This window comes from Malus domestica, chromosome 14 (assembly GCF_042453785.1).
Source record: "Malus domestica chromosome 14, GDT2T_hap1".
NCBI lineage: Eukaryota > Viridiplantae > Streptophyta > Magnoliopsida > Rosales > Rosaceae > Malus > Malus domestica.
In genome coordinates, this window is record NC_091674.1 from 25,308,419 (window position 1) to 25,330,415 (window position 21,997).

Sequence of the window (21,997 nt, forward strand, 5' to 3'; positions counted from 1 at the left end):
ATAACGTTTTCTCTTTCGTAGCGCTTCGCCCTTCTATATAGTAAGAGGAATCTAAATTGTGCGGCTTTCTCTTATACAATTAATTCATAGTTGCATTTCTTTCCCAATCATTAAAATTGAACCAAACGTCTGGTTTTGCTGGAACGAGAAATAAATTCACATTTTCGTTTGAGATTCCGACCAAACAAACGTGGCCTCATCGTTGACAATCCGATTGTATATGATTATATATTGATGGTCAAATTGTTTGTTAACCTTAGAAGTTGGCTACAAAATAGGCCTGCAATAGACAGTTAGACTTGAAGAGGCAAATAATATAGATAAGAAATAGAGTAATTTAAGTACTGAAAATATTTCAAGCACTATTATTCCACATTCAATTAGGGTTTATAGCAACCCAATTAGCTAAAGACTCAGCAGCCCAAAACTTGGTGCTTATAGAGTCCTAGCGATTTTTCACAAGTACACACAAACATTTATTTTTAATGCATGCCAAAACATATAGCTCTCTGGTGAAAGAGCACCATAAGTAATGTAATAAAACATGATTAACAACAACATTATCATGCTTAAGTAAACATGTCTCAATCGAGACAGCAGCGGAACATGAAGAACTTCTCCATCTCGCGGCCGCACTCAGCGCAAGCTATTTTGTCCGGTATGTCAGTACCGAACCCTGGGATGACCAAACGAGTGCAGTGTTGAGGCGTGTGACGGCGTAGCAGTTCACCTTTGAGTGTTGGGACGAAGCCTGAGTCTGCAGCTGCGGTTTTCCACGCATCAAAGTCATCCAAAGTGAGTAGAGTGAGGTGTCCGTTGGCCCTAGCCGTCTCATTTGAGCCTCTCCACACCATAACCCAACCTTGGTCACTTCCGTCATAGCTAAGCAATGTCATAACCTCCTTCAGTATGCCATCGTTCTCTAGAGTCTTGCGCTGTTTCGCCCTTGAGCAACGCATGCTGTCCATTCGGGACCAGAAGAACCAGGTTGACACGTATTCAGGCCAGTATCGACTGAGGTTCTCTGTTTCGATGACCTTGTTCACTTTCCTTATCCTCTCCTTGGTGGATGTGCTTCTTCCTACGTAAACTAAGTCCAAGGAGATGCCGGCGAGTTTTGCAACATTTTTCGCTCTGTTTGTGAACTTTCGAATCCAATCTAAGTCATCGCTTCCATACAAGCATATGTATCTCCCTCCTTCTATCTGACAAAGCAAGCAATTCCATGTTAGTTTTAAATCCCTTCAAAATTCTTAATGAGTAGATAGTTTTGAGAACGTGACGATGTTATCTTATCAGATAGTCTGACATGATAGTCGTTATACTATCAGATAATCAATTAGAATCACAGATTTATATGGATTCTTATTCAGGTGCTATTCGCGACAGAATATTTTAACATGTCACATATCACGTTTCTTTGTTTGTTGTTGTGTTGTACTATCATGCTTGTATATGCACTTTTTCTTTTTGATTTATACGGTTGTTTATGCACATTAAACATTATAATTGTTTTTAAGTACGTTAATTTGTTATCTTGTTTGATAGTCTAACATGTTATGTTGACAGATGATCAACCTGAATGATAGATTAGTAACATGAGTTCTACTTACCCCTTCTAGGATGCTTTGATCAATGCCATTGGCAACGAGCTCAAGCCTCCAGCTCTCTGCATTCCACAGGACTTGCTCTCTCTCATCGGTGAAAGGGTATGCTACATTGCCCCAAATCCACAGCATGTGGGTGGCATTCAGAGAGGACACCCTCCCTTGTGGATCCAATGCCACTACGATCATCTTCTTGTCAAATTGCCAATCATTTCTGACGAACTTGACCACCGGAGGTTCGATGATTAGAGGGTCATACACTGCATACCACTGCATCCTTGACTTCAAGTCCTCGAATCTAAAGCGCTTTGCTTCGTCCCAAACATTTGTGTCCACTATGGGAAGCCAAACAAACTCGCACTCAATTTCCGGCCTTTTCTGCTGATCTTTGTAGATATGATCAAGGACTAAAATCTCTTCGTTGCTCAGACTAAGATCTGTAATTACCAGCAACACATGCTTTCTCCTCAACACTTCAAGGCTAAACTGTTTTTGCCAATGGAAGGATACATGAATAAATTTGAGGGTTGGTTTGGTTGGTCAGAATGTAAGAGTGGGAATACAAGATACAAGTAGACATTTACCCTTGACTTCAATGTGCCGATTTGGATAGGTTGAAATTCATCTTTGTGTGAAATCAGTGCGCGTAAATTCTTCACGTTGTCGAGATGGAGGCTTTGGAAGAGGCGTCTCAGATTCTCATATTCTTCATCATACCTCTTCGTCACTGGATCCCCACAGCAAATTATGTTCAGTACTTTGTTACATTAAGTTGCAAGAGATACATGTCAATAGTTCTAGAGGTGAAAATTCAAGAACTTACCAATGTGTCGGCGACAATTTTCAAGTTCGTTCGAGAGGTGATCGTGTATGTTGTTCAGCTTATGAGCCAAGCTCGAAAGTTCCCATACCTCTGTGGTTGATGCAACGTACCTAAAAATTAGTGGAAAGGAGCTGCTATTAGCTTAGGCATAGCTCGAAATGGATGCGATGAAATATGTTTTCGAATGGCTTACTCGCGCCTACTGCCAGTAAGGATGGCAATGTGGGAGGCACTAGCCAGTATGCCTCGAATGACCCAATAAGTAGCAGCAGGAATATGCGCCAAGGCAATTGACAGCGGTGGTGTGTCTTCTGAAACGTAGCGAGACTGCATCTTGACCATCTCGCCGTACTCCACAATGCGCTTGGTGACATTGAGAATCGCCTTGATGAGGGTGTCGATTGCCTCAAGTTGAGGTTTTACTGAGGCAGCATGCTCTACAATGTCCGAGAGTTGCTTCAAGATTGCCACGGACTTGGCTAATGGATCGGTAGTGCAAAGCTGAGCCACCAGCCAGAACTCTCCATAGCACACAGAAAATGCAGCTAGGGTCAGCACCACTTTCGCTTCCCATGGGTAGCTCGAAAGGGTCCTGAGTAACTCGATTGCACTCGCGTGGGCATCAGGGCCGCCTGAACATTGGCAACTTATCTGCCAGTACATGGATGCACCACGCTTACGATTTGTATATTGCATCAAAGAATGTAATAGAACAAAGTAATTTTTTTCCAATGCTGAGCAGAGAATTTAATATATCGAAATCAAAATTTAACTGTACTCAAATAACTATGATATGCGTTGCGTAAAAGTTCTTAGCTTTAGTAAAAAAAAAAATTCTATGCTTAACGAAAACCTCGCAGTAGATCTTTTGTATGAGATAAGACAATCCATGGAACACGACATCTGCACTTGACAATGTGGTCTTGTCCTCCGCAGTCTCTAAATGTTCTCGAGTACCCTGCACCACAAGTAAAGCAATTTCGTGACCGAAACAAGCAGAGCTACTGCAATATATGAAGTGTTCTCATGCAACTAGGCAAAAACTAGCACAAAATAAAGAGAACGGGGAAAGGGAATACAAGTAAAACGCCGGCATGGCCATGAGAAGCGCGATGAAATATTTCCTCGACAACTTGGAGAATTTGGTTGACATTGACGCTGTGATCGGATCTTCCTGGAATATGAGTGTCCCGGATTTGCCTCACCAATGAACTATCATCAGATAGTGATGAGGATGATGTTCTTTTATCCCTCCGATTCGAATACTGAATCTGCGTCGGAGCTGTCAGCTGATGTTGGCGGCTTGCCATTTTTCAGAACTTTGAATTAAAATGCTTAAGGGAGAGTGTAAAACTTTGGGATCGAGTGGCTTTACGGTTTCAAGAAACTGAGCCTTTATATAACAAGAAGATGATGGAATAAAACTTAAAGCCTTACGAACAGGTACCTTGCTTGCAATTAGAGTCTAAAAGACAGGCAAATATGCTGCATTATCTTGAATCTGAGGTTTTCTGTCGAAAGGTATATTTAGAAATAGAGCTAATAGGTGAATAATGTCGACCACTCCAAGAAATGAAAGATCCAAACTCGAGTAAATATGAATGGACAATAGTCAATCGTTGATACGTATGAATCTGATGTGCTCCAAAACACCAAATAAGCACATAGAGGCGACATTTCAAGGGAGGAAAAAATTTAAATTTTGCATCAAATACGCATGGACGGTCGTTAATTGTTGATATGTATGAAGGTCACGGTCAGAAGCGTTGCTTCGACTTCAAAACTCGAAATGTTTCTTGTAAATATATGTCATGTCAATGCGTATACCTTAGTCATTTTAGGGCTAACATTAACGATTAGCGAACTTTAATTAATTTAATTTCCAAATCTTAGTCGATTGATTCCTAAGAAAGAACCATAAACTTGGGAAATCAAACTTTTGCCAAGCATCCAAGTAAACATTAGCATTCTCAATTAATTCACCTTCTTTTCTTTTTCTCCCTTTTTCTTTTCTTTCTTTTGGGAAATTATACTCTAATTAGATAAATTGCAGAAAAATCTGCTCCCATTGGTAGTCTTTTTTGCATACTTTATTATTTTTTTATACTTGTGTGAAGCATATGGCAGTGAACTGTAAGCTTCCATCCCAAACCAATTATGTACGGTCTTGAAGAAAGGAACTATGTGAAGAGGCATTTCTGAATGAAAGAGAAAAGCAAGGGACACATACAGTTGAGGTGATTGAGAGGTGTAATATCCACACATCCCTTTTTACTTCTCTCACACCTTTTTGATTTTCGGCCGTCGGATCGGATGAATTGAAGAAGATCAACGGACATAAATTAACAAGGGGTGTGTGAGAAGTAAAAAGGGGTGTGTGGATAGCACACCCCCTATGACTATACTAGGAGGAGGATTTTGATAGTACGGGTGCACTGTCAGTCACTGGCGATTCGTAACAATGCTACAATGATATGGTACGGACAATGATTGAAATTTCTCAATACGGTCGGAAAATGAGACAAAGATATGAAGAGGGGGGGTGAACTCTAAACTTCACTACATGTCGAAGAAACTCTTAAATTTTGGCTAAAATATGTCGATATTCCTAACGTGTCGCCATATGATATTCCTTAAAGTTTCATTTTAGATTTATGTTTTTGGACAAGTTTTCATCATTTCCATCGAAGACAACCTATATCAATATCGATATTTCACCAATACTACTGTGTACAGTACAACATAATTAAGATGCACCTGTATCATATAAGTTGCTCTCATCTTCTAAAATTCCTCTTATCACGGTTTAAACCGACACGTAAGGAGGTAGCAAGAACAAAAGCTAGACTAAATGCTTGAGTTTTTTTCTTAATTCACTTTTCCTATTGTAGGATGCAGTGCAAGGGAGCAAAATGGACGAGAGAAAAAGAGAGATTCTACCTTGGCATTTGGTAATTGGAAAACTTTACCACACAAATCACGTGTGCTCTACAGTATACATGCTTGTTTGATCCCCCAAAGTAGGCCTGGCAAACGGGTCGTGTCAGTCGTGTTCGTGTCGTTTTCGTGTAACACATGTTATCTTAACGGGTCGTGTCGTGTCACACCCGTTATCTTAACGGGTCCTTAACAGGTCGTGTCACTTTACCCAACGGGTAAAGTGACCCGACCCGTTATGACCCGTTATGACCCGTTAAGAAAAATATATTTTTTTTCTTAAATTTGCACATACCACACATTGCCACATAAATATTATTTCAAAACATTAAAACACATTTGTCGTTTAAGTACTACATCTACACTCGAAAATAAGAGCCTAATAAAAAAATAATACATACACTACTAATCTATTACAAATTTTAAATGTGCAAGGATATGCAAAATGAAACAGTTTTTGTTTTCAAGGTTGTGAAATCTTTCTCAAAAGTTTAAACCTCAATTTACAAAATCCTCGATTTACATCGATCATCATGAAATTGCATTGGAACTTTGGCTTGATCTATTGCCTTCAAGAGTTATGTTGATGATGCTTTCAGTAAGGTTTTCCACGTCATAACTATCTTCTGCATAAACTAAGCATAGAAAAACCAAACATTAAAAATCATTCAAATTATGAGAAGTTTACCAAAATAATTATGAAAAAAAATAAAACAATAGTACTATACCATACTTTTATTAAGTATAAACATAAGATTTTGTGGTATCCACTAGTGTAAATATTTTAAATTGAAGATCGAATTCAATCATTGTATTCATATAAGGTCAAGGAGTGTAGTTGTAAAAAATCATCAAAATCGGAGTTAAATTAACCGTTAAATCGTGATTTTACGTTTATAACCGTCGAAAAGTTTTGTCCCGTTACGTGCTCTCTGAATGTTTGTTTTTTGCAATTTTTGGCGTATGCGATCTCGAAATATATACAAACATGTTTGACGGTTGGATCATTGAAACTAGTTTCGTAGAATGAGTATCCCATCAAAACAATAGATTCACTAATACTTAAGAGTTTATTCATACTTTTATTAAGTATAACATAAGATTTTGTGGTTTCCACTAGTGTAAATATTTTAAATTGAAGATCGAATTCAATCATTGTATTCATATAAGGTCAAGGAGTGTAGTTGTAAAAAATCATCAAAATCGGAGTTAAAATGACCGTTAAATCGTGATTTTTCGTTTATAACCGTCGAAACCTTTTGTCCCTTTACTTGATATCTGAATGTTTGTTTTTATGCAATTTTTGGCGTATGCAATCTCGAAGTATATATAAACATGTTTGACGGTTGGATCATTGAAACTAGTTTCGTAGAATGAGTATCCCATCAAAACAATAGATTCACTAATACTTAATAGTTTATTCATACTTTTATTAAGTATAATATAAGATTTTGTGGTATCCACTACTGTAAATATTTTAAATTGAAGATCAAATTCAATCATTGTATTCATATAGGGTCAATGAGTGTGGTTGTAAAAAAACATCAAAATCAGACTCAAAATGACCGTTAAATCGTGATTTTTCGTTTATAACCGTCGAAAAGTTTTGTCCCGTTATTTGATCTCTGAATGTTTGTTTTTTGTAATTTTTGACGTATGCGATCTTGAAGTATATACAAACATGTTTGACAGTTGGATCTTTGAAACTAGTTTCGTAGAATGAGTATCTCATCAAAACAATAGATTCACTAATACGTAATAGTTTATTCATACTTTTATTAAGTATAATATAAGATTTTGTGGTTTCCACTAGTGTAAATATTTTAAATTGAAGATCGAATTCAATCATTGTATTCATATAAGGTCAAGGAGTGTAGCTGCAAAAAAATCATCAAAATCAGAGTTAAAATGACCGTTAAATCGTGATTTTTCTTTTTATAACCGTCGAAAAGTTTTGTCCCGTTAATTGATATCTGAATGTTTGTTTTTTGTAATTTTTGACTTATGTGATCTCGAAGTATATACAAACATGTTTGACGGTTGGATCTTTGAAACTAGTTTCGTAGAATGAGTATCCCATCAAAACAATAGATTCACTAATACTTAATAGTTTATTCATACTTTTATTAAGTATAACATAAGATTTTGTGGTATCCACTAGTGTAAATATTTTAAATTGAAGATCGAATTCAATCATTGTATTCATATAAGGTCAAGGAGTGTAGTTGTAAAAAATCATCAAAATCGGAGTTAAATTAACCGTTAAATCGTGATTTTTCGTTTATAACCGTCGAAAAGTTTTGTCCCGTTACTTGCTCTCTGAATGTTTGTTTTTTGCAATTTTTGGCGTATGCGATCTCGAAATATATACAAACATGTTTGACGGTTGGATCATTGAAACTAGTTTCGTAGAATGAGTATCCCATCAAAACAATAGATTCACTAATACTTAAGAGTTTATTCATACTTTTATTAAGTATAACATAAGATTTTGTGGTATCCACTAGTGTAAATATTTTAAATTGAAGATCGAATTCAATCATTGTATTCATATAGGGTCAAGGAGTGTAGTTGTAAAAAATCATCAAAATCGGAGTTAAATTAACCGTTAAATCGTGATTTTTCGTTTATAACCGTCGAAATGTTTTGTCCCGTTACTTGATCTCTGAATGTTTGTTTTTTACAATTTTTGGTGTATGCGATCTCGAAGTATATATAAACATGTTTGACGGTTGGATCATTGAAACTAGTTTCGTAGAATGAGAATCCCATCAAAACAATAGATTCACTAATACTTAATAGTTTATTCATACTTTTATTAAGTATAATATAAGATTTTGTGGTATCCACTAGTGTAAATATTTTAAATTGAAGATCGAATTCAATCATTGTATTTATATAAGGTCAAGGAGTGTAGCTGCAAAAAATCATCAAAATCAGAGTTAAAATGACCGTTAAATCGTGATTTTTCTTTTTATAACCGTCGAAACGTTTTGTCCCATTAATTGATCTCTGAATGTTTTTTTTTTGTAATTTTTGACGTATGCGATCTCGAAGTATATACAAACATGTTTGACGGTTGGATCTTTGAAACTAGTTTTGTAGAATGAGTATCCCATCAAAACAATAGATTCACTAATACTTAATAGTTTATTCATACTTTTATTAAGTATAACATAAGATTTTGTGGTATCCACTAGTGTAAATATTTTAAATTGAAGATCGAATTCATTACTTGTATTCATATAGGGTCAAGGAGTGTAGTTGTAAAAAATCATCAAAATCGGAGTTAAAATAACCGTTAAATAGTGATTTTTCGTTTATAACCGTCGAAAACTTTTGTCCCATTACTTGATCTCTGAATGTTTGTTTTTTGCAATTTTTGGCGTATGCGATCTCAAAGTATATACAAACATGTTTGACGGTTGGATCATTGAAACTAGTTTTGTAGAATGAGTATCCCATCAAAACAATAGATTCACTAATACTTAAGAGTTTATTCATACTTTTATTAAGTATAACATAAGATTTTGTGGTATCCACTAGTGTAAATATTTTAAATTGAAGATCGAATTCAATCATTGTATTCATATAGGGTCAAGGAGTGTAGTTGTAAAAAATCATCAAAATCGGAGTTAAATTAACCGTTAAATCGTGATTTTTCGTTTATAACCGTCGAAATGTTTTGTCCCGTTACTTGATCTCTGAATGTTTGTTTTTTACAATTTTTGGTGTATGCGATCTCGAAGTATATATAAACATGTTTGACGGTTGGATCATTGAAACTAGTTTCGTAGAATGAGTATCCCATCAAAACAATAGATTCACTAATACTTAATAGTTTATTCATACTTTTATTAAGTATAATATAAGATTTTGTGGTATCCACTACTGTAAATATTTTAAATTGAAGATCAAATTCAATCATTGTATTCATATAGGGTCAATGAGTGTGGTTGTAAAAAAACATCAAAATCAGACTCAAAATGACCGTTAAATCGTGATTTTTCGTTTATAACCGTCGAAAAGTTTTGTCCCGTTATTTGATCTCTGAATGTTTGTTTTTTGTAATTTTTGACGTATGCGATCTTGAAGTATATACAAACATGTTTGACAGTTGGATCTTTGAAACTAGTTTCGTAGAATGAGTATCTCATCAAAACAATAGATTCACTAATACGTAATAGTTTATTCATACTTTTATTAAGTATAATATAAGATTTTGTGGTTTCCACTAGTGTAAATATTTTAAATTGAAGATCGAATTCAATCATTGTATTCATATAAGGTCAAGGAGTGTAGCTGCAAAAAATCATCAAAATCAGAGTTAAAATGACCGTTAAATCGTGATTTTTCTTTTTATAACCGTCGAAAAGTTTTGTCCCGTTAATTGATATCTGAATGTTTGTTTTTTGTAATTTTTGACTTATGTGATCTCGAAGTATATACAAACATGTTTGACGGTTGGATCTTTGAAACTAGTTTCGTAGAATGAGTATCCCATCAAAACAATAGATTCACTAATACTTAATAGTTTATTCATACTTTTATTAAGTATAACATAAGATTTTGTGGTATCCACTAGTGTAAATATTTTAAATTGAAGATCGAATTCAATCATTGTATTCATATAAGGTCAAGGAGTGTAGTTGTAAAAAATCATCAAAATCGGAGTTAAATTAACCGTTAAATCGTGATTTTTCGTTTATAACCGTCGAAAAGTTTTGTCCCGTTACTTGCTCTCTGAATGTTTGTTTTTTGCAATTTTTGGCGTATGCGATCTCGAAATATATACAAACATGTTTGACGGTTGGATCATTGAAACTAGTTTCGTAGAATGAGTATCCCATCAAAACAATAGATTCACTAATACTTAAGAGTTTATTCATACTTTTATTAAGTATAACATAAGATTTTGTGGTATCCACTAGTGTAAATATTTTAAATTGAAGATCGAATTCAATCATTGTATTCATATAGGGTCAAGGAGTGTAGTTGTAAAAAATCATCAAAATCGGAGTTAAATTAACCGTTAAATCGTGATTTTTCGTTTATAACCGTCGAAATGTTTTGTCCCGTTACTTGATCTCTGAATGTTTGTTTTTTACAATTTTTGGTGTATGCGATCTCGAAGTATATATAAACATGTTTGACGGTTGGATCATTGAAACTAGTTTCGTAGAATGAGTATCCCATCAAAACAATAGATTCACTAATACTTAATAGTTTATTCATACTTTTATTAAGTATAATATAAGATTTTGTGGTATCCACTAGTGTAAATATTTTAAATTGAAGATCGAATTCAATCATTGTATTTATATAAGGTCAAGGAGTGTAGCTGCAAAAAATCATCAAAATCAGAGTTAAAATGACCGTTAAATCGTGATTTTTCTTTTTATAACCGTCGAAAAGTTTTGTCCCGTTAATTGATCTTTGAATGTTTTTTTTTTTGTAATTTTTGACGTATGCGATCTCGAAGTATATACAAACATGTTTGACGGTTGGATCTTTGAAACTAGTTTTGTAGAATGAGTATCCCATCAAAACAATAGATTCACTAATACTTAATAGTTTATTCATACTTTTATTAAGTATAACATAAGATTTTGTGGTATCCACTAGTGTAAATATTTTAAATTGAAGATCGAATTCATTACTTGTATTCATATAGGGTCAAGGAGTGTAGTTGTAAAAAATCATCAAAATCGGAGTTAAAATAACCGTTAAATAGTGATTTTTCGTTTATAACCGTCGAAAACTTTTGTCCCATTACTTGATCTCTGAATGTTTGTTTTTTGCAATTTTTGGCGTATGCGATCTCAAAGTATATACAAACATGTTTGACGGTTGGATCATTGAAACTAGTTTTGTAGAATGAGTATCCCATCAAAACAATAGATTCACTAATACTTAAGAGTTTATTCATACTTTTATTAAGTATAACATAAGATTTTGTGGTATCCACTAGTGTAAATATTTTAAATTGAAGATCGAATTCAATCATTGTATTCATATAGGGTCAAGGAGTGTGGTTGTAAAAAATAATCAAAATCGGAGTTAAAATGACCGTTAAATCGTGATTTTTCGTTTATAACCGTAAAAACGTTTTGTCCCGTTACTTGCTCTCTGAATGTTTGTTTTTTTGCAATTTTTGGCGTATGCGATCTCGAAGTATATACAAACATGTTTGACGGTTGGATCGTTGAAATTAGTTTCGTATAATTCGTATCCCATGAAGTTCAATGGTGTGTGTGTGTATATATATATATATTTATTTATTAAGTAGATTTAAATCTATTTATTTTGTATGTATAATTATTATAGTTTTTAGGGGTATAAAATTTAATATATATATATATATATATAAAATTATTATAGTTAATATTTTGGGTATAATTATTATAGTATATATAATTATTATAATTATTATAGTTAATTTAATATATATATACATATATATATATAATTATTATAGTTTTTAGGGGTATAAAATTGTTAAATTAATATATATATATAATTATTATAGTCTTTTTTTAGGGTTATAGGTTATTAAATTAATATTCTGCTTATCGTGTATCGTGTTACCCACGTGTATAGCCGAACAAACTCGTTATCTTAACAGGTGCTTATCGGGTTACCCGATAACGACCCGTTTCGTTATCGTGTCGACCCGAACACCTGTTAATTTCGTGTCGTGTCGTGTCGGGTTATCGGGTCGTGTCAGGAATTGCCAGGCCTACCCCAAAGCATGAAATAAAATTGGGCACCGCCTACCATGGACCACCATATAAAGACATGGGCTTGGGTTAGCATATGGGTTGGCCCAAGAACCAAACTAGCTAGGCTTGCAATAGAGGATGATGAAAATTGGGCTGGACCAAACTGGCCCAAGCTCAATTTTTTGACCCGACTAAAGTTGGGCCGAGTGCATTTTCGTTGTTGTATTGCCCGTCCGTAACGGTTTTGGGATTTGCATTTTCGTTCGATCAAGATTTAACCCTGACCTCAAGTTGCTTTGTTTGTTTGTTAAGCCTCGTTGCCGGTTGAAGAGATTCCGAACGGGTTAGCGCTTCACTGGATCCGAACTCGAATCCGAGTTCGGATCAAGCTTTCCTTGGACTAGTATATCAAACTTTTGGCCCAACAAATCATTTCTACATCTGGGGCTTTAACAAATCCAGCCCAAAATCTAACAAACAAAATGGCCCAACAAACTTGACCCAATGTTTGTGGGGCATAAGTCGGTGATCCCTTTTCCCAAATCCACTTAATCAATTAATTCGGTTCTTGAAATTTGATCCAACTGCTACAAATAGAATGATCCTTTAAATTTTAGCAGTTGAATCAAATTTCAAGAATCCGAATTAAGTGATTGAGTGAATTTGGTGGAAGGGATCCGAAGAGTATCCTTTCTATTGAAAGAAGCAGGGTCGGAACACACGTGTAAAGTGGATTCTTGGCGGTGAAAGAAGAGAGAAGAAAGAGCTAGAGAGCTAGAGAGAGAGAGAGAGAGAGAGAGAGAGAGAGAGAGAGAGAGCGTGGCAAATGAAAAGCAGTCTTTTTTTATCCCCTGCAGCAGCAAGAGCAACAAGAAGTATAGGCCACTTAGCTTATGGTTCCCGCTATCCAGCGCACACTGTGCAACACCGCTTAACCTTCACCGCTCTCTCTCATCGCCATAGTCGTCGTCACACGTTCGCGCTCCTTCCAACCACCGCTCTGTCCTCCTGGCCCCTCCTCCAAAACCCTAATTTCCTCACGGGGAACCGTAACTCTCCCTTCCGCGGAATGGAGGTATCTCTCTCTCTCTCTCTCTCTCTCCCCTTCTCTGTAAACAGAGCATTTGAGTTTCTGGGTTTTTGTCGTTTCAGCTTATGACCGTATAAAAAATCAATCTTTTTGTTTGTATTGATTAGTTTCTTATACTTTTTTGTCAACCCATTAGAGCAAAATTTAATTTGTTATTGGTAATAAGCTGGTTTTTATGGATTTTTAATCGTGGTATTATCTAATTCTTGTAGTTTTTATTCCCAAATATTGTGGATTTTTGATCATTTTAGTCTTCGATTCGAATCGCTTTGTTGCTTGTTTGTGTTTGCAATCTGATTAATGATGGTAGGATTTGGATTTTCAACCTATTTCCGATGTGGGTTCTTCTTGTTTGTGTTTGATTTGAATCATTTTTTTAGTTTTGAATCTTTTGACAGTGGAAACAACACCGAAATCGGGTTTTTCTTTTCGCACTTGTTTTGTTTAATTTGCAGCGACACTGCTCCGGGAGTAGCATTAATAGGAACAAGGGGATGGTGGATCATCTGAAGAGTTATGGAGTGATTAAATCCAAAAGGGTTGCTGAAGTGATGGAGACTATTGACAGGGCTTTGTTCGTGCCTAATGGGACCCCGCCGTATGTTGATTCCCCCATGTCAATAGGTTATAATGCCACCATTTCTGCACCTCATATGCATGCAATGTGCCTTCAGTTGTTGGAAGAGAATCTGCAACCCGGAATGCGTGCTTTGGATGTTGGCTCAGGCAAGATTGTCTATTACATGTTTGCAGATAACACATTCGCGTAAATGAAATTCACGTTTTGACGTTTGAATGCCATGGAAACCGGAATAGTTTGCAATTGATATGCTTCATGTTGAAGGCGGTCATAGAGATCCTGACACTTCCTTTCATGTATTTTGTTTTGCAGGGACGGGATACTTGACGGCGTGTTTTGGGTTGATGGTTGGGCCGCAAGGCCGTGCAGTTGGTGTAGAGCACATTCCTGAGTTGGTTTCTTCTTCAATTACGAATATTGAAAAAAGTGCTGCCGGAAAATTATTGAAAGAAGGTTCCCTTTCTGTGCATCTCGGTGGTATGTTTCTGAAACCCAGGGTCACACCATTGGAATTGAAACCAAGTAAAAGGAAAAACAAAACTTCACTCCATCTTGTCAATTTGTAACGAGAAAAATTGCTCAGCTGTAGATTACTAGTGTGTTTATGCACCGGAAACAAAACACAAGCGTTTCATCCAATTTGTTGCCAAAGTTTGGCTGCTATGCACATGATGTATCGAGTGTTACCACTCGCAATGCAGTCTTTTTTTCCAGAAAAAGGGAAAAATATGCATCATCTTAAGACATGATTTTACTCGTGCGGAGTGTTAACTACTCGTTTTATTGATTCAACAATTATTCTTGCAGATGGACGGCAAGGTTGGCCGGAATTTGCTCCTTATGATGCCATCCATGTCGGCGCAGCTGCACCAGAAATCCCGCAACCACTTATTGACCAATTGAGGCCGGGAGGCAGAATGGTGATTCCGGTGGGAAACATATTCCAGGATCTGAAGGTTGTGGACAAGGGCTTGGATGGTTCAATCAGCGTCCGGACTGGAACTTCTGTTCGGTATGTTCCTCTCACAAGCCGAGATGCTCAGCTGCGAGGTTCTTGAGGTGCTATACGTCATAGCCACGATCTGTGTACAGATAAACTTTTGCCTGTTGTTTGTACTATATTTACCCGTCGCGACGGTTTTGCTTTAAATCTTTAGTTCTTGAGATGAAATGATTTCAGTGTCATGCAATACAAATGAAAATATAATGCGTTTCAATTGCTCCATGCTTCATAACAAAATGGTAACCACAACAGCTGTTCCCCAAAATTAATGGAGTCAAAACTTGGACACTACGTATCGTTTCGGACTCGAACAATAATCCCACAAGTAGGAACCACAAAAAATCCTCGCTGAAAACCGGCTAACATATAACTCATCTGAAGAAAAATGAACCAAAACGGAACTTAGGTTTCATCCCGGCTGCGTCAATAAGGACTGCGCCTTTGTCTTTCTTCCGCAACATTTACTCTGATCGCCCTGCCATCGATACTCTGCAGCGCAAGCCAACTCAAGTAAGATGGTATTTACGTCGCTAAGCAAAATCGAACAAACGATACCAACCGTAATTAACTTAACTCCTGTCATGACAACTTCCGAATTTGGTTTATCTTTACATGCATGATGCATCCGAATTACCTAAACAAACTGTACATGAAGGTGGAAAATGTGAACGCTTAATACCTGTCCATCGAGCGCACCAATGGCATCATTCATTTCGCTTTCACTGGCCATGGTAACAAAGCCAAAACCACGGGATCGTCCAGTTTCTCTGTCAAAGACTACTCGAGCCTCCACAACGCTACCATGTTCACTGAAAATCTGCTCCAGTTGAGGAGTATCCACATTCCATGGCAGGTTACCGACATAGATTCTAAAAGCAGATTCAAATGAACGGGGTGGGCGTTCTTGGCGTGTTCCTCTTGGAGCAGCCCTGTTGACAGTCAAGAGCCTTCCATTTAAATCCTGTTCGAAGCATAAAACCGCAAAAAAATTAGAAGCAAAGAACCCTTAAAACATACCATATAATCCTTTTATTAAAAACTGATATAATAGTATGGAAACATTGAGAGCAATACACTTGAATAATACTCTATTCATAAGCGCCAGAAGTCGAACATGCGAGCTAGACATTGATTGGAGCCTATGAGCACCATACTTTAGTGTATTATACATCCGGGAAACCTGCTGAGCACTTCTCAAGACATACACGAAAGCACATATTGGAAGGTTTCAAATAGATTCACCATAAAATAAGTGAACAATACTATTCTATGAGTATGAGGTGCTTTAACACCAACCCAAGGGAGAAATTGCCAAGAGAATGGCAGAACTGATTTGGCTACATGTAATGCCATAGACATTGGCAACTTCATATGGCTTCAGTTTATGCATTTTGCGGGAAAAAAAAAATGAGACTAAACTACTTGTTCGACATTTAAAATAGCTAAGGTGCTAAATTTTAGCACTGCAGGGTTGGGGGAGAAAAACAGTTTGGCAACCCAAAATTTGTCTTTTGTGCGCCAAATTTTAGCATTTGGCAACTCCCCATTGGAGTTGGTCTAAGGACACCTAAATTCGTATCAACAATGTACGAATCACCTTGCAGGATAGACATAAGTATGACCAATTTCTCACGAATACACTGAATTTTTTACTTAAACCTGCCCCCCAAAGCGATTCATTATCACTTACCCTCCACAAACATAGGCAATGTTCATCCATCATTTCATTGTAGTTTACTTCATCATATCAAAAGATTATATCTTTCTCGAAATATATCGAGTCTTATTTCATTTCACATTCATGCCATAACAATATAGAAATCAACATCACTAGAAGAACCAACTTCGAGAACCGAAATCTATAAGCGACTTACATAACGACTGAACAGTTCCACAGCCTTATCAGCTTCCTCAACAGTGCTCATGGTCACAAATCCAAACCCACGACTCTGATCAGTGTCCCTGTTGTAAATAACCTACGAACAACAAAAACACAAACAAAAAAACCTCAAATTTCCGAACACCATCAAAACCGAAAGACACAAGCTTTTTATAAAACAAATCCAAAGAAGTTCAAAACCTCACCTCAGCAACCTCGACGATTCCAGCCCTCTCAAAGAGCTCAGCCAATTTCTGACTATCAACATCAAAAGGCAAATTCCCAACAAACACCTTGGCCTCCTCCGGAGGATCGACATTCGACACCTCCTCTCTCTCCTCAAAGACCCCTTCTTCCTCACTTCCCTCCGCGCCGTCAATGGTGAGCGTGCTGTCTTCCTGACCCCAGTCCGAGGTCTGGGCCACAAAGGCGGCGACAGAGGAGAAGTGGGTTTTTCTTCCGAGGGACAGCGGCAGCGAGAAGAGCGAGGAAGGGGTGTAGGAGAGGTGGAGCTTGATGGGTTTGGAGGGAACTGAGAGAAATGGGTTGGAGGTTTTGGCGGCGGAAAGGTAAGGGAGGGAGACGCATGAATCCGCCATCGATAAGGTCTTGAATAGATTGGAAGTTGCAGAAGAAGCCATAGCCATTTTCTGTGGGAGAGGAGAGGGAGTGAAAGGGTTTTAGGAGGAGGTGTGAGAGGATAAGGGTGGAGGGAGAGGTGCTAGAGGAGTTTGAAGGAAAGAAGGTTATTGGGAAGAAAGAGGAGAGAGGAGGTTTTGTTTTATGGGCTTTGGGATGTTGAAGCAAAAGTTGTAAAACCCAAGGCCCAATTTTGTGATGAAATTGTGGGTTGAATTTAAAACTCAATCTATTCAAAAGAAATAGAAACAACATGAATAGGGCCCCATAATGTTATACTGTAACTTTGTAAGTGATTTCGGGTTCGTTTGAGAGTGTTTCTATAGAAGTACTTTTACTCGTAAGCGGTTTTGGTATTTTAGAAGTTTCACCAAAGGCCTCAAGTGACTTCCTGGTTTTCAACACCCTAAGAAGAAACACCATCGTGTTGACAACGTAATTCACGTCTGTCAGTGGCGGCACCAGCAACATAAAGTGTGCATTATAATGCAATTCAATGAGAACAGCATGCCAGAATTCGACCATAGAATTGCTATCTAAGTTTGGTTTGTCGTTTGAGCTGCATGACCTTTGCTAATTTCAACCCAACTGCACCCAGGAAGCTTAAGCGCATTTCTCCCGTTCATTGCTTCCCGCACTTTCCTAGCTTCATCCCATTGTTCTTTCGACGCATAGATGCTTGAAAGTAGCATATAATTTCCAGTATTCCCAGGTTCTAAAATGAAGAGTTTCTCAGCAACACTTTCTGCAATCTCTACATTTCCATATGTTCTACATGCAGCAAGAAGGGCTCCTAATGCTCCTGGCTGTGGGCCCATAGGCATTCCTTTGACCAAATCGCAGGCCTCATTGAGTTTCCCAGCTCGTCCCAGCATATCAACTATGCAAGTATAGTGATCAGCATCAGGCTCAATGTTGTAATCTTTAACCATGCTTTCCCAGTACCTCATTCCATCTTCAACAAGTCCTGCATGGCAACAGGCTGTGAATACCCCAACAAATGTAACCCGATCAGGTTCAATATCTTCTGCCAGCATTCTCAGGAAGATCTCCAGAGCTTTAACCCCATGACCATTTGAAGCAAGACCTGTGATTATTGCACTGTAAGAAAAAACATCTTTTTGGGGGATCTTCTCAAATATGGCGCATGCCTCTTCCATATTCCCACATTTGGCATGCATGTCAACAAGTGCAGTAAGCACTTGTTCATTCTGTTCTATGCCTTCTCTATCCGCATATGTTCCAATCCAGTTCGCCAGATCTGCACGACCCAACTGTGCCAATGCAGAGATCACCGCTGTCATGGTGAAAGCATCTGGCTTTACTCGTGCCTTTTCCATTCTCTGGAAAAGTGAAAGCGCTTCACTTGGCCTCCCATTTTGTGAATACCCTGATATCATAGCCGTCCAACAAATCAAACCTTGCTCAGGCATTTCTTCAAAGAGACACTTAGCCTTATCCATAAGACCGCTTTTAGTATACCCCACCAACATTGTAGTCCAAGAAACAGCATTCCTCTCAGGCATCCTATCAAACACAGCCCTTGCCGAAACCAGATCCCCGCTATTTACATAACCCACAACCATGGCGTTCCAAGATATCACATTTTTTCCTAACATCCCCTCAAACAAAACCGAAGCACTCTCCATATCCACCCCACCTCTCGCATGAGCCCCCAAAACCGCATTATAAGAAACAACATCTCTCTCACACATTTCATCAAACACCTTCCGCGCCCTCAACACCTCCCCACATTTCCCATACATATCAATCAAAGCGTTCGAAACCGGAACACAAAACCCAAAACCCATTTTCACAATGCGTCCATGGACTTCAATCCCACCACAGAGATCACTCATCGCAGCGCACGAATTAAGCACGAAAGGGTACGTATAGTTATCGGGTCTAATCCCAACCGAGACCATCTGCGAATACAAACTCACCGCCTCGGAACAGAGCACGGAGATCTTAGAGAAAGCTCTGACAGCATGGTTGAAGAGGGATAGATTTGGGTTGGGGAAAGAGGTGAAGACGAGGTGGGTATAACGAGGCGAGGAGGAGAGAGAGGCGTAGAGAGAGATGAGTGTGGAGACTAAGGAGGCGTTCCCGTGGAGGTTTGAACGGAAGATGTGGGCGTGGATTTGTTTGAGGTGGCGGAGCGATGTGCAGGATTTTAGCAGAGAGGCGGCTCCGTCTGCTTTGTTGTTGGGATGGTTTTTGGCGACCGTTGCTGCGTTCATCTCACTTCTCAGAAATTTCGAAGTTCTTTGGTTTAACGGCTCTTTTCTCTCCATTCTTTCCCGGTAAAAAGATAGCGTAAGGGTATTTCGGTCTTTTTAACCGTGTGTGGAGCCTCATGAACTCACTTGGATGTTAAGAATTTCATGCATGAAATTTCTCATTTGGATGAATTCACTTATTTTATTTCTTATTTGAACTCGATTTATTTTAGTGAATATGATTTTTCGCCTATGTTATGAGTATCATTATTTGTATATCTATAACTTTATTGTTTTTTTTTATAATTATTTTACATAAAGATTGTCAGACATAAATAATATCGTAATGTAGCAACAATACACATAGTCCCAATTTCTCACAACATACTTGATGTTCGAGTGTGAATTCCTTCCTTTCTAGTCAATGTCATATTTTACATCGCTTTATTTTCTTCAATTTTCTCTCCTTGGATCTTTATTTTGTCTTACATCGTCACTATGTTAAGATTTAAATTAATGGAGATTAACTTAAACGTTTAAACTCGGATCTTCAATTCATACCAAAAGAAATGAGGAGAAAAATGTATAAGAAGGGAAAGAGAGTTATTTGTTGCAACCTATAACTGACTTAGCATGTAATGTCAAGCATAAGGACATCGAAATAAAGTGATGCAAAAAAAAAAAAAATTTATATCAAAAGCAAAACAGTAGAACTTTCATGACTTAAATGTCGGCAGACAATTAAGCATCTTTACACCATCCATGAACATACGAAAGGAAGAGGGTTTGCCTGCATGAACAAATAGTTCCCACCAAACAAGTCGTTCATGTGAGCCTGCCCATGCTTCAGTCTCTTCAAAGCTTTGCTCCACGAAACTTTAATCCTACTGAAAACCCTAGCTTTTCTCCTCAGGAACCTTCTCAATCCCTGAATCCGAACCCTCGGCCGCCTTCCGGTTAGCTTCCTGATCTTGGACCAACCCCTTATCTTCTTGAATTTAATTGCCGTGTTTTGCTGATCTGTTTCTTCATCAAAGAGACCTTCGTTTCTCAGTCTATGGTAAGCGAGTTCCGAGACTGAAGCCATTTCAAAGTGGAAATGGTTATGAGCTAGAAGGAGTTGTGAGAGGAATTAAATCAGTCTTTTTTGTTTTAGTTTCTTTAATTCTGTACAATTTAAAGTGAAAGAAAGTAGTTTGCAATGAATGCAGCTGAAATATTTGGTAATGATAGTTAAAATTCCGTGATAACTTAAGGTTTCCTAGGCTTTATCATGCTACGATCTTTTGTGATATTTCTCTTATAATGTTGAATGATATTTTAAGTTCGAATTTCTCGTGCCCCATTTATATGATAATCAAGAAAAAAAATATTTTGTCAAATAGTCTAGAGTATGCAATGTTATCGAACTATAATATTTCAACCACACGTTTAAGTAATAACTTATCAGACTAATATTCAGATTGATAGTAGAACGTAACATACATAACTATCTAACAAAAAATTTCCCATGGTTATTTGGGAATAGTGGCCGTTTTGGGCATGTGCAATAGGTGCTCTTGCACAGGACTCCCAATTCTAAAGGCCCCCTAAAAGATGGTATCATTTACATATGCACCAACTTGGTTTGTGGCAAAAAAAAATCATCAATTTTTCTAGATTCTGCATGTGAATAAGAGAAATATTGCCTTCATATGCATAAGAGAAATCATTTTATGTTTTTAGTAAGATTATGCCGGCTTTGCTCTAAATTTTGTTTTCATCTATTTGTTTCATGTTTCTTGTTGATTTAAACTATAACTCAAGTAATAATTCTTCATTTAGATCCTTTATTAATACAACTGTAGACACATAAATTAGTTTTGCACCAAAAATATTTGTATAATGGTCTGTTTATTATCTTCTTACATGACCCCTAAAATCTAAGAGCCGTCCCAATCTAGAAAGTCAAACGAATCAGGATATATGCTTGTAACTAGACGTAATTTCGTAGAGCCGCTCAACCTAAACCATCCCCACCCTTAATTTATATGAAATAGACTTTCATGGCCCAGAAAGTTGAAACCAACCACATGCGAACGCACCAACGTCAATATCATCTTCGATAAGCATAAGTGCGCAGGTCTAATATATATATATATATATATATTTTTTTTCGCAGGTCTAATATAAGCTTGGTTAAAAAATTGGAGTTTTAACGAAAAATTCGTGGTACTGTTTATTTTAACGAAAAATCATATTTTTACACTAAAATGTCAAACTTGATACTTTTTACTTTACTCTTTATTTTACCTTTATCGGTAAAACTCAAAGTTTTTAAGTCATTTTCATTAGTTTTCCTTTTAAAAATACTTAAAAAAAAAATTTGCCCATAAATGCTTTAAAAAATATATTAATTTTTTTAATAAAAATGCAAGTGATTCTTGAAAACACGTTTAATTCTTTTTTGTCACTTCTTGGAAGCACGTTTAATATATATTTTTTTGTCAAATATAGTA

At 37.0% G+C, this 21,997-nt stretch overlaps 5 protein-coding genes across 5 annotated transcripts; 1 reads left to right on the forward strand and 4 right to left on the reverse strand.

Annotated features, from left to right (window-relative positions):
- Window positions 1–333: 333 nt before the first annotated feature.
- LOC103455060 (protein SIEVE ELEMENT OCCLUSION B-like) lies at window positions 334–3,811 on the reverse strand. Its single transcript, XM_029093097.2, has 7 exons — window positions 3,510–3,811; window positions 3,284–3,388; window positions 2,624–3,081; window positions 2,431–2,540; window positions 2,192–2,334; window positions 1,614–2,093; window positions 334–1,205 (listed from the first exon to the last, which is right to left on the reverse strand). The coding sequence occupies exons 1-7, from the start codon at window positions 3,738–3,740 to the stop codon at window positions 585–587; spliced, it is 2,148 nt and encodes a 715-aa protein (XP_028948930.2). The 5' UTR covers window positions 3,741–3,811; the 3' UTR covers window positions 334–584.
- An 8,959-nt stretch (window positions 3,812–12,770) lies between these two features.
- LOC103424464 (protein-L-isoaspartate O-methyltransferase 1-like) lies at window positions 12,771–14,976 on the forward strand. The gene is made up of 4 exons (XM_008362547.4): window positions 12,771–13,164; window positions 13,635–13,905; window positions 14,072–14,236; window positions 14,567–14,976. The coding sequence occupies exons 1-4, from the start codon at window positions 12,916–12,918 to the stop codon at window positions 14,815–14,817; spliced, it is 936 nt and encodes a 311-aa protein (XP_008360769.3). The 5' UTR covers window positions 12,771–12,915; the 3' UTR covers window positions 14,818–14,976.
- Window positions 14,956–19,557, reverse strand: LOC103424465 (28 kDa ribonucleoprotein, chloroplastic-like). Its single transcript, XM_008362549.4, has 4 exons — window positions 16,848–19,557; window positions 16,637–16,738; window positions 15,442–15,723; window positions 14,956–15,251 (listed from the first exon to the last, which is right to left on the reverse strand). The coding sequence occupies exons 1-4, from the start codon at window positions 17,286–17,288 to the stop codon at window positions 15,186–15,188; spliced, it is 891 nt and encodes a 296-aa protein (XP_008360771.3). The 5' UTR covers window positions 17,289–19,557; the 3' UTR covers window positions 14,956–15,185.
- LOC103424489 (putative pentatricopeptide repeat-containing protein At5g37570) lies at window positions 17,817–19,574 on the reverse strand. The gene has a single exon (XM_008362572.3). The coding sequence runs from the start codon at window positions 19,572–19,574 to the stop codon at window positions 17,817–17,819; it is 1,758 nt and encodes a 585-aa protein (XP_008360794.3).
- Window positions 19,575–20,250: 676 nt separating this feature from the next.
- LOC114820932 (uncharacterized) lies at window positions 20,251–20,586 on the reverse strand. The gene has a single exon (XM_029092279.2). The coding sequence runs from the start codon at window positions 20,584–20,586 to the stop codon at window positions 20,251–20,253; it is 336 nt and encodes a 111-aa protein (XP_028948112.2).
- Between the last annotated feature and the right edge of the window lie 1,411 nt (window positions 20,587–21,997).